Here is an 11,596-nt window from a genome sequence, read left to right as displayed (position 1 = left end):
CTTAAAAAGTATGTATCATAAACTTAAGTAAAAAACATAAGGCACAGGGAACGGGTAAAAATTAGGGGGTGACTGGTAATATCGGGGTGTAACTGGAGGTAGCTAGGGAGATCTGGGGGTAACACCGAGTAAGTACATTCTTAAAGCAGTTGCTGGCGTTCTACCAACATAACGTTAACCTTCCCTAGCCGGCTCCTGACAAACGACACAAGTCTGTTCAATATGCAATATTGCAATATGCAAAATTAATGCTATCGCGATCATTGCGATTGGCCCTATCTTGGTTCCCCCCGCCCTCTTGGTTCCCCCCGCCCTCTTGGTTCCCCCCGCCCTCTTGGTTCCCCCCGCCCTCTTGGTTCGGCCCGCCCTCTGCTCGGCGGGCTGTTTGCCCTGTGAGGGCATTTTTGCAGATGGCCGCTCTGACTGGCTTTCCGCCCTTCGCTCGCGCTCCCCTCCCCTTCCCGGTCGCCCCCACCACCCTTCTCCTTCCCGTTCTCCTCCCCTTGCCTTTTGTGTGCGCTTGTTACTGCTGGCGCTTCCTCCCTGTTCCCGCCAAGGGCATCCTCGCCCCTTGCCTTTCTGCTCGGCGCCATCTTGGGGCGCGTAAGGCGGTGGTCCGGCCCAGGCTTCCCCAGACTCCGGTTTCTCCGCGGCGTCCCTGGCCTCCTCGGCTAGCCCACCCCAGAAGGATTTAGCTCGTTTCTGTCCCTCCGTAAGCGGGTCGGGGTTCGGGGATCGAGGGGGCACGCCACCCTCTCGCCGATGCTTGGGCTCAGCGGACTCAGCATTATCTGGGGGGTGCGGGGTCTGTGTGGCTGCTCCGACTCCCAGTTTCGGGATGATCGCCAAACAGTCCTTTGCCGCCCTCCGGGTCTCCTGCTCTTGCGTGGCCTTCTGCAGGGCCCGTACGACTTTCCCCCACAACCCGAGGACATCGTCTCCTCGGCAAGCGCTTTAGTGCGCTTGTCCCACACTTCGGGGTGGAGAATATCCACCGGCTGGTCAATGAGCCCAATTTGTAAAAGCCTCGCAACCGCGAGAGTAAAATCTTTGGCTTTACAATCAATACCCCACTGCTTAGGTAATTGTGATACGACCTTCACAAGGGCTTCCATCCTCCTTGTTGGTCCGGGAGCGTCCTCCCCGCCGGGCTGGTCCTGCCGCTCCGGCCGCCGTTCACCCGATTCCAGGCGACTTTCCCGGGTTTCGGCACCACTTGTTGCCTTCGTTGGCGTGGCGACCTGGTTCAGGAACGGCACGGCGACCGACCCCAGCTGCAAAGGTAATTTCTGGGCTAGGTACTTGCTTGTTTTCCTGAAATTACAGTCAGGAAAAGGGAAGACTTGATACTGCAGTTCAAGACTCTAGAGGGAAAGGAAGGTAGCCCAAGGCACAGAAAGCAGAGCGTGGGTTTGTTGGACTTTAGGGAAAGTAAGCAAGGAAACCCGTTGTTTTCCAAAACTCTTTCTTGACCAGAAAAATTTCAACGGCACTGTTAGGCTTCCCCTGACGCTTCCGTGTTGGATGCTTAAGCTGGTTGTACTGGGTGCTCCTGTAGAGAACTCAACTTTTTCACACGTGCCTTCCTGCAACAATATTGTCTCATCTCTTTTCAAATGTCGTTTCCCTGCAGTCGTTGCTGAGGGAATGGCTCCGCCACAAAGGATCCTCTTTCCCCCGGAGAACATTTACATGGACTGGCAGCAGCGATGGAGAGCCGGAGCAGGACTCCACAACTCGGGCAACACGTGCTTCCTCAACTCCGTCCTGCAGTGCCTGACATACACACCCCCCCCGGCCAACTACCTGCTCTCTCGTGAGCACAGCCGGTCGTGTGAGTGCTATCCCAGCAGCTGGGGGGGGGGGCCCGGCAGCCAGCCAAGGTCAACCCAGTGCAGTTGTTGAAGATTTTTCTTCGGTAGCGCCGGTTCAGAGTCAGCCCGTGGCTGTATCTCGAGGGGCAGATAAAAATTCATCGGAAAATGAACCCGCAAGAGACCAACGTGCTTTGCTACGCGAACCCCTCGGACACGGTCCTGTACCTGGGAAGAGTGGAAAAGAAATCCAAGGTCAACCCGGGTGTGAAGAGGCATCCTTACAGCCCTGGCAGCTTTTGATTCACCTGGCTGGTGCGGCTCGGGGAAGAGGTGGGAGCTCCGCCAGCGGATGAACAGCCCTTCGCCGGCAGTGCATGGGGAAGCCCAGTGGCTCCCAGTTTGCTGGCTACCTGAGGTGCCCGGGCTGCGGCCGCAGCGCGTCCCCGTGTCACAAAGGGGCAGCGATGCGGCACCCGCCCGGCGCTCGTGACCTCACCTGGCCGGCGCTTGGCATCCCGAAAAGCGAGCCAGAGGCAGCCAGTTGGGCTGAGCTGGCCTTCGGGATAACTCAGACCCTTCCTCTGCTCCTCGCGTGCCTACTTTTTTTCCCCAACCATTTATCGTTTACTGCCCGCTTCTCCTCAACTGCCGTCCTCGTGCAAAGGTAATTATGATTTGACTTTCAGGACAGATCACAGAGTAGGTAGATACGGGATAAAAGTATAGGCTGGTCTATACCTTCGGAGCTGTAGGCTGAGCTATTGCGCCTTGATGGGCTGGCCAGAGGTGGGCTATGGGCAGAGTTCCTGTTCGCTAATTCTTATTTCTTTACCATCTCCTACGATAGGTAAGTAGGGGGGTGGTAGCGTAGTCTGAGGTGTTGGGCTCAGCCTAGAATGGCAAGAAGCCCGCCCCGACTGACGCGGTAGGAAAGGAGACAGAAAAGGAGCACGGCAAAGGCAGGCGTTAAAGTAGCGGCCGAAAGCCGGTCGCTCCGGCGTACAAGGTGGGAAAGTGTGGGCTGGAGAACCCGAGGACTGGTGTTAATGGTGAGCAGCAGGTCGTCTTCAGAGAAGGTGACACGCAACGCAGTCTTTCAAAAGGGCCTTGGGAATTGCCGTCAGCTGGGGTCCTGCGACAGTGGGGCCGTCAGAATGCAGCTCTGCAGCGGTTACAAGCCGAAACACTTCCGATGGCGGATCCTGTTCTGTGGGTGGCGTTCGGGGTTTTTTGTTTTTTAATCATTTTGTTGAGCTACGATTATTTCTTTGTGATCAGGTGACGGGATTTGCGCTGATCTTGCCTTTCTGGAGCGTGTCCTGACATCCTTTGTCATCCCAAGCTTTGCCCTCTGTTCCTGCGAGGAGCAACGGCCGCGATGGCGAACGAGTCCTGTGAGTAACAGCTTCGGCAGCAGGCTTGGATGTTGCGAATCCCCAAAGGCAACGGAGGTGGCTGGTGCTCCACCCCTGAATGTTGAGGTCCCGACAACCAAGAGGGAATTCTGGGGCGTTTCCCGATAGCACCCAAGACTTACCCAGGTGTTTTCAGTTAGACGCAGGGAGACGCGTTTTGTCACTGCTCTGCAGCTATGTACAATCTTTGAAAGAAGACGTTGCTCGTAGCAAGATCTGACATTCGTAGGGTTACCTTCTGGGCTAGGTACTTGCTTGTTTTCCTGAAATTACAGTCAGGAAAAGGGAAGACTTGATACTGCAGTTCAAGACTCTAGAGGGAAAGGAAGGTAGCCCAAGGCACAGAAAGCAGAGCGTGGGTTTGTTGGACTTTAGGGAAAGTCAGCAGGGGAACCCGTTGTTTTCCAAAACTCTTTCTTGACCAGAAAAATTTCAACGGCACTGTTAGGCTTCCCCTGACGCTTCCGTGTTGGATGCTTAAGCTGGTTGTACTGGGTGCTCCTGTAGAGAACTCAACTTTTTTACACGTGCCTTCGTGCAACAATATTGTCTCATCTCTTTTCAAATGTCGTTTCCCTGCAGTCGTTGCTGAGGGAATGGGCTCCGCCACAAAGGATCCTCTTTCCCCCGGAGAACATTTACATGGACTGGCAGCAGCGATGGAGAGCTGGAGCAGGACTCCACAACTCGGACAACACGTGCTTCCTCAACTCCGTCCTGCAGTGCCTGACATACACACCCCCCCTGGCCAACTACCTGCTCTCTCGTGAGCACAGCCGGTCGTGTGAGTGCTTTTACGAACATCTCCTTGTAAATCTCTCAGGCGCTTCCCAAGGATTCCAAGAATCTGGAATTTAAGAGACAAGCAGCCCTTCTTTGCCAATTCCCCGAGAATTCTTAAATTCCAAGAATGCGGAATTTAAGAGAAAAGCAGCCCTTCTTTGCCAATTCCCCGAGAATTCTTAAATTCCAAGAATGCGGAATTTAAGAGAAAAGCAGCCCTTCTTTGCCAATTCCCCGAGAATTCTTAAATTCCAAGAATGCGGAATTTAAGAGAAAAGCAGCCCTTCTTTGCCAATTCCTTCTTTGAACACTCAAGCCTAGAAGGCGCTTGCCGTATCTAGCCGTGTTCATCTTCGGAAGGGCACCCCTTTCTAGCCCCAGGTCTTGGTCCCTATTCCTGCAGGTTAAACCCTCTTTGCTTATTGCACAGAAATATTCTGTCAGTTTCACATCCCCTCTGAAAGAAAGTTTTCTCTGCACTAAATGGCCTGGGCTTGTTGGGACGCTCTCACCTTGGCAGGAGCGGAGACTGTTCTTAGAACTTCAAAAATCCCCACTCGGTTTCCCATCGCTGCGGATGTTTTGCTCACCTAAGGCTCTTGCTTCCCTCCCTCCCTCTTCAGGTCGTCAGCAAGGCTTCTGCGTGATGTGTAGAATGGAAAACCACGTTAACACCGTCCTGCGCTCGTCAGGCAGGGTCATCTATCCTTCGGCCAGTCATCAGTGTTCTCACACGTGAGTCATTTCAGGTGCTTTGACGAGTTTTCTTCTGTTCTTGTAGGAGAAAGCGACTAACTTCTCTTTTTTAGTAATAGGAGAACATTTCCAGCTTGGCATGCAGGAAGATGCCCACGAGTTCTTACGTTACGCTATTGATGCCATGCAGAGAGCTTGCCTGAGCGGAATCAGCGAGTAAGCGCAAGCAAATTCCCTTTGCGATGTTCCCGAGCCCTTTGGACTCCTTGGTGTAGTGCCGTCAAGGAAAAACTATGCCCAGGGCTTTCCACACAAAGCAAACTCTCGGGGGAGGAGATAACTCTCTGCCTTACCATTTATTTCCAGTTTGGACACCTCTTCTGAATCGACTACCATCATCCACCAATATTTGGGGCTTTCTGAGATCCAGAGGTACTTTTTCCACAACCGTTGCTCTCCTTGGAATTGTCTGTGCCCTTCTGTCTGCCTGCGATGAACAGCCGACGGTGTGACTGGCGCAGTAGTATGAAGGACGTAAAGCGGCACCCTTGACTTCCCCTACCGCTGAGCATTTTGAATTTCCTTCCAGTCACGTGCTCGAGCTGCAAAGTGGCTTCCGATTCCTACGAGGCCTTTCTGGATATTCCTTTGGATATCAAGGTAAGAGAGCTTGTAATTGCGCTTCAAGACGTCGCACGGCCCCTGTAGCTTTCCAGAATCAAGGCAGTTGCTTAAAAACGCGTATCGTGAACACAAGAGAGCTTGGTGGTGGGTGGGAAGTGGAATGGAAGGATCCCTCTGCATCCTCCTTCTTTTTGCCCTCCCTCAACACCCGTCTGACTCCTAGGCTGACGGGTTGTCTTATTTTCATTATTGATGACCCTGCACGCCATCGGTAGCTGAACTGAGCAGCGGCGGCAGAGACGTAGCTCTTGATAGCCCCAGGAATCGAGGGAAATGTTCGGCATCGTGCCCTCGTTCTGCCTCCCTCGTGGGCGCCGCTTGCGGGTTCCCGGTGGCTCGCGTCAGCTGCCTGGGTCTTCTTGTCAACTCCTGATCCGAGTTTGGGCGACGGCATTTCCCGGAGATCAGTTCTCTCCTTTCTCGCTCCTCCAGGCGGTCTCATCTGTCACCGCAGCGCTGACGGACTTCGTGAAACCGAGCAGCTGGACGGTGAAAACTGCTTTACATGCAGCCAGTAAGATGATTATTAACACCATATTAATACTAGATCCTGCGTGAAGGTGCTGCACATACTCTAGCGCAAGTCATTTTTTCACATGGGTTAGATGCGCAATAACGAGGCACGGGGATTTTAATACGGCTTTATGCATCCGAGCAGCCTTAAAAACAGCGGAGGGGCGGTGGTGGAGACGTGAAAGGATGTCTGGCCTTCTTGGGGCAAGCTAGGGCGTCTATGAAGGTCGCGTTTCAGCACTTGGCTCTGTGCTTGGTTTCAAGGTGTAACAAGAAGGTCGCCGCCTCCAAGAGGTTTACAATCCATCGCGCGCCCAAGGTTCTCACCGTCTGTCTGAAGAGGTTTGAAGACTTCACCGGCGGGAAGATCGACAAGGTGCGTCTGCAACTGGAGGGCGACGTTCTCGTCCTGGAGCGGGCTATTTCCCAAAGCAGTACGCTCTTTCGCAAGCGTGAAAAGAAACTTTCTTTCTTTCTTTCACTCAACTCATGTTGAGTTTTTCGTGTTCCCTTCTGGGGAGAGGAGAGTTGCCGCGGGAAGACAAGGACGTACTCTGCTCCGAGAGAGCTGCTTTGGCCGAGAACAGTTTCCTGCCACCCAAACCATTACCTGTTGCTTTGGGGAAAAAAAAACAAGTGTTCATGAGCCCCAAAGATGTATTTATACACCTCTGGCCCCTGGTCTTGGAAGGCTACTTCGTGGAGTGTTTCGGGATCGTTTCTGAGCGCTCCTGGTCTCTCCGTAGGTTGTGAAGTATTCCAACTGCTTGGATCTTCGCCCGTACATGTCTCAGACGGATGGAGAACCGCTCTTCTACTCTTTATACGCTGTCCTGGTGCATAGCGGTAATAGCTGTGATTCGGGACACTATTTCTGCTACACGAAGGTAAAGAGCAACTTCCTCCCACACACGAGAAAAACGTGTGCTGAGGAAGACAAACTTTGACGGCAGCGATACTGGCAGCCAAGGAGAAGGTCTCCTTAGAGGCTGGGTTGGGTTTGTTTTGGCGTACTCTTGGTTCTGTAGTTCTTCTGCCTCCGTTTCTGTGGAGAAACCACGCAGTTCGTCTCCAGATACCGTTGCCTTTTTTTTTTACAGGCCAGCAATGGGCTGTGGTACGAGATGGACGATTCATCTGTGGATCGTTGTGACATCAGCACGGTTCTCCAGCAGCAAGCCTATTTGCTGTTTTATGTCAGGTAATAACAGGAGAGTACTTAAAGGGAAGGATGGGAAGGGACTTTTTACGAGGGATTGCAGTGATAGGACGAGGGGGGAACGGTTTTAAACTGAAAGAGGGTAGGTTTAGGTTAGCTGTTAGGAAGAAATTCTTTACGGTGAGGGTGGTGAGACACTGGAAGAGGTTGCCCAGAGCAGTTGTGGATGCCCTTTCCCTGAAAGCGTCCAAGCCCAGGTTGGACGGGGCTTTGAACAACCTGGTCTAGTGGAAGGTGTCCCTGCCCATGGCAGGGGAGACGGAACGAGACGATCTTGAAGGTCCCCGCCAACCCCGACCATTTTACGATTCTCTGAAACGGAGGCCATAGGGAGTATAAAGATGAGGTCTTGCTCCGACAAGGGCAGACCTGGCGGGAAGACCCCAACCAAATTTCAAATTTGTAGGTTCGGATACGTCTTCTCTCTGTCATAGAAACCGCTCCAAGACAGTGGCTGGACCCCAGGGAAAGCTGCAAGAACAGCCCTAAATAGAAATCACTTTTTTTCTCCAGGAGCCCTGATTTCAGGGGAGGAAGGCCTTCTTCCCCACGGATACCATCACATGCCCGCGCCTTCCTGAGGCAGTGGGCGGCCGGCAGCAAGCAGGTAGATCCTGCGGGACCATGGGGTCTTCTTCCTAGGACTAAGGTAAGTCCGGGGAGATGGATCAGTGCATTTCTTTCCGGGATCTTGGCATCGTTCTCTTTTCCCTCCCAGGCTGCAGCTTTCTTCAAAGCTGCAACGCTTCTCCCTCTCAAAGCAATCCCACCTCGATCCACCCCATTTGTCCACCTTTGGTTCTTCTGCCTTGCGGCCCGCCGGGAGAAGCTCTGGGACCGCCCTTAGCTGGCCCCTCCCACGGTTTCTGGGGTTCCCCACCGTTCTGGTCCTTTCACGGGGAAAGGGCAGGGCCTTTCACAGCTCTTTTGCAGAACACGCGGTGGGCATGGAGGATTCCCAGAGGACACCAGCTCCTCTACAAGGACCAGCACCAGCCAGTTAAACTGGCCAGATCACGGGAGGGCATCTGCAGCCCGGCCAGGCTGGGCGCAGCGTGGCCTCGTACACCGTCCAGAACCCAACCTGGCTTCCCGTTCTGGCCGTCAACTGTTTGACCTTGGGCTGCACGCCGTGCAACACCACGACGACGAGGAGGAGGAGGACGGATTCAGCTCCTGTTCCTGCTGCCAGAGGGAACGTGAATCATGGAGAGGGCTGGAGCAGCTTCCCGCAACGGGACACGATTTCCGCAGCCTGGCTGCACGGTCCCCACGGACTACAGGCCTCTCAGCAAGGGGAGGAGGAGGAAGTCCGAGTCGTGAAGAAGCCCTCCGGGATGGACTCACCTCCGTGGACCTCCACGCCAGCTCCCCGGTGGGCTCCCGCATCACGGGGCTGCTCGGGAGCAAAGATGCTGGGGAAAGGAACGAACGGAAGCCGATCCCCGCGGCGGGGTTTTTAGGGGTTCTACTCTCCCGCAGCCGCTTTCGTGGAGTACACGGACTACCGTGGGCTTCAGCGAGGAGGAGGAGGAGACCTAGTTCTCCGAGTCATTGAACAAGCCCGCCCAGGATTGACTCCCCTCCGTGGACCTCCGAACGCCAGCTTCCAAGCGGGTTCCCGCAATCCCGGGATGCCGGGGAGCAAGCTCAGCTGCGGGAGAGAGCACGGGAAGCCGATCCCCGCGGCGGGGTTATAAGTATCTCCTGCAGCCGGTTCGTGGAGTACACGGACGACCATCGCTCCGCGAGAGGAGGACGGAGAAGAAGCGTGAGAAGAAGTCCTCCACGTCGTGAGTGAGTCCCCAAGGGACGATGCGGCTCCAGGACCCTCCAGTGCCCGCTCCAAGCAGGCTCCGGACCCCGGGGTTGCTCAGGACCAAATCCTGCCGAGGCAGGAGGGAGCGAAGCAGATCCCTGCGGGCAGGGGTTACGATCTCCGCAGCCTGGCTTCGTGGACAACCGCAACTAACGACCCCTCAGCCGGGAGGAGAGAGAAGGGCTTCCCAGGATGAGGGCAGAAGCACAACATCTAACTTCTGCAATGCTGGAGTAGGAGGAAGAGGGGGAAGAAGAATCCATGGAAGTACCAAAGCAAGGACCAAGCTGCAACAAAGGACAAACCGGCAGCCCACCCTCTCCCCTCCTCCCAGCGCTGCCTCTGGCCAGGAAAAGCTCAGAAAGAACTTCCAGAGCACTCGGAAAACTCTGCCAGCTGCCCGCGCCTGCCCACAGGTCCCTGGAGGAAGAGCTTCTATTTGTTTTCTGCTTTTGGGATCACCTTGCAAAAAACAACACTCGGTTGGAGCCAAGAGGCAAGAAAAGACAAAGACAGAATTAAAAACATTTGCTTGGCCTTGCATGGTCATTATTGGGGTGTTTCCTTCTCTGTAAGGTTTTGGGGCAATTGGTGGAAATACCAGAGAATATATACTATATATAATATTATATAGTATAATATATAATTCTAAAATAGCTTCGGTCTAATATATTAGACATGGAGGTTTATTTTTAAATCCTTTTACATATAAATGAATATTATTTTTCAATATATATGAGAATGAGAGATTTTTTTTTTTCTCCGTTTCAACACCTCACACCCATATTAGTGTTTTAGTATTTTTTAACACTCCCCCTCCATCCATGTTCAGGCATTTTTGGGCTGGGATCCCCCTTTTTTGGGGGGGGGACCCCCCATCCCTCATTCACCTGCTCTCCTCCGCCACATCCCTGCCCCTCCCCGGTGACATTGGGGTGCCCCAAATGATGTCATCACCCCCCCCGGACCCCCTCCTTCTTATTCACCCCCCCCAAAAAAAGCACAAACCAAGGGAAAAGACCCCGACCGGCAGCTTGTGACTTTCATAATGCCTTTTACATAGGTACGTGCCTGCACATCTCGTGCTCTGCTCCGCACCGGGACGGGCTCCCCGGGTCGCGAACGTCCCTCTCGGCCCCGCGCCCTGCTGAGCATCGCGAGATGCTTACGCCACGACATCTGAAAAACAAACAAACAAACAAAAAAAGAAAAAAAATAAATCCCAAATTCTTATTTCAGCTGTATACGGAGGGGTTAAAAGACGGGATTTTTGGTCCGCGGATGAATACTGGGGGATAAATAGATACAGAACGGTGCAGAACGGGTGATGGGGCCCCAGAGCACCCCCAAAACGGGTGCTGCAGCCCCAAAACGGGTGCTGTGGCCCCAAAATGGGTGCTGCAGCTCCAGAGCACTCCCAAAACGGGTGCTGCGGCCCTAGAGCACCCCTAAATCATGTTCTGAGGCCCCAAAACGGGTGCTGAGGCCCCAGAGCACACCCAAAAGGGGTGCTGCAGCCCCAAAACGGGTGCTGCAGCCCCAGAGCACCCCCCAAATTGGTACTGGGGCCACAGAGCACCCCCAAAACGGGTGCTGCAGCCCCAGAGCACCCCCAAGAGAGGTGCTACAGCCCCAAAACGGGTGCTGGGGCCCCAGAGCACCCCCAAATCGGGTTCTGAGGCCCCAAAACGGGTGCTGCGGCCCCAAAACGGGTGCTGCGGCCCCAGAGCACCCCCAAATCGGGTTCTGAGGCCCCAAAACGGGTGCTGCGGCCCCAGAGCACCCCCAAAACAGGTGCTGCAGCCCCAAAATGGGTGCTGCGGCCCCAGAGCACCCCCAAATCGGGTTCTGAGGCCCCAAAACGGGTGCTGCAGCCCCAGAGCAGCCCCCAAGAGGGGTGCTGCGGCCACAAAATGGGTGCCGGGGCCCCAGACCACCCCCAAATTGTGTTCTGAGGCACCAAAATGGGTGCTGAGGCGCCAGAGCACCCCCAAAATGGGTACTGGGGCCACAGAGCACCCCCAAAAGGGATGCTGCAGCCCCAAAACGGGTGCTGGGTCCCCAGAGCACCCCCAAAATGGGTACTGGGGCTACAGAGCACCCGCAAAACTGATGCTGCAGCCCCAAAACAGGTGCCTCGGCCCCACAGCACCCCCAAATCATGTTCTGACACCCCAAAACGGGTGCTGCAGCCCCAGAGCACCCCCAAATCGTGTTCTGACACCCCAAAACGGGTGCTGCAGCCCCAGAGCACCCCCAAAACGGGTGCTGCAGCCCCAAAATGGGTGCTGCAGCCCCAGAGCACCCCCAAGAGGGGTGCTGCGGCCACAAAATGGGTGCCTCGGCCCCAGAGCACCCCCAAAACGGGTGCTGTGGCCCCAAAATGGGTGCTGCAGCCCCAGAGCACCCCCAAAACAGATTCTGAGGCCCCAAAACAGGTGTTGAGACTCCTGAGCACCCCCAAAACGGGTGCTGCCGCCCCAAAATGGGTGCCGGGGCCCCAGAGCATACCCAAAAGGGGTGCTGCGGACACAAAATGGGTGCTGCGGCCCCAAAACGGGTGATGAGGCCCCAGAGCACCCCCAAGAGGCGTACTGGGGCCCCAGAACACCCCCAAAAGGGATGCTGCAGCCCCAAAAATTGGTTCTGA

The 11,596-nt window shown here is 54.8% G+C and overlaps 2 protein-coding genes and 1 long non-coding RNA gene across 3 annotated transcripts; all 3 read left to right on the top strand.

Annotated features, from left to right (window-relative positions):
• The first annotated feature begins 762 nt into the window (after positions 1–762).
• Positions 763–2,170, top strand: LOC115338253. Its single transcript, XM_030006757.1, has 3 exons — positions 763–1,282; positions 1,634–1,834; positions 1,923–2,170. Exons 1-3 carry the CDS (start codon positions 763–765, stop codon positions 2,168–2,170), a joined length of 969 nt encoding a protein of 322 aa, XP_029862617.1.
• A 1,667-nt stretch (positions 2,171–3,837) lies between these two features.
• On the top strand, positions 3,838–7,974 carry LOC115338252 (ubiquitin carboxyl-terminal hydrolase 42-like). The gene is given in 11 exon segments (XM_030006756.1): positions 3,838–4,016; positions 4,639–4,730; positions 4,732–4,750; positions 4,825–4,927; positions 5,314–5,371; positions 5,828–5,884; positions 6,066–6,284; positions 6,655–6,795; positions 7,009–7,109; positions 7,641–7,776; positions 7,846–7,974. Coding segments are annotated over 11 exon segments (1,197 nt in total). The 5' UTR covers positions 3,838–3,874.
• LOC121233125 lies at positions 5,123–5,872 on the top strand. Its single transcript, XR_005931923.1, has 3 exons — positions 5,123–5,143; positions 5,301–5,371; positions 5,828–5,872. It is a non-coding gene; the product is annotated as an uncharacterized LOC121233125 (long non-coding RNA).
• Positions 7,975–11,596: the final 3,622 nt, after the last annotated feature.

The sequence above is a fragment of the Aquila chrysaetos genome, unplaced genomic scaffold (genome assembly GCF_900496995.4).
Source record: "Aquila chrysaetos chrysaetos unplaced genomic scaffold, bAquChr1.4, whole genome shotgun sequence".
Taxonomy (NCBI): Eukaryota; Metazoa; Chordata; class Aves; order Accipitriformes; family Accipitridae; genus Aquila; species Aquila chrysaetos.
The sequence above is the reverse complement of the archived record's forward strand: the minus strand, read 5'-3'. Positions and strand labels throughout refer to the sequence as shown.

Coding starts and splice junctions, on each gene's coding strand:
- LOC115338253 (XM_030006757.1), top strand. CDS start 763: ATGCTTGGGCTCAGCGGACTCAGCATTATCTGGGGGGTGCGGGGTCTG. Junction 1,283..1,633: donor GACCGACCCCAGCTGCAAAG/GTAATTTCTGGG, acceptor GTTTCCCTGCAG/TCGTTGCTGAGGGAATGGCT. Junction 1,835..1,922: donor TCGTGAGCACAGCCGGTCGT/GTGAGTGCTATC, acceptor TTTCTTCGGTAG/CGCCGGTTCAGAGTCAGCCC.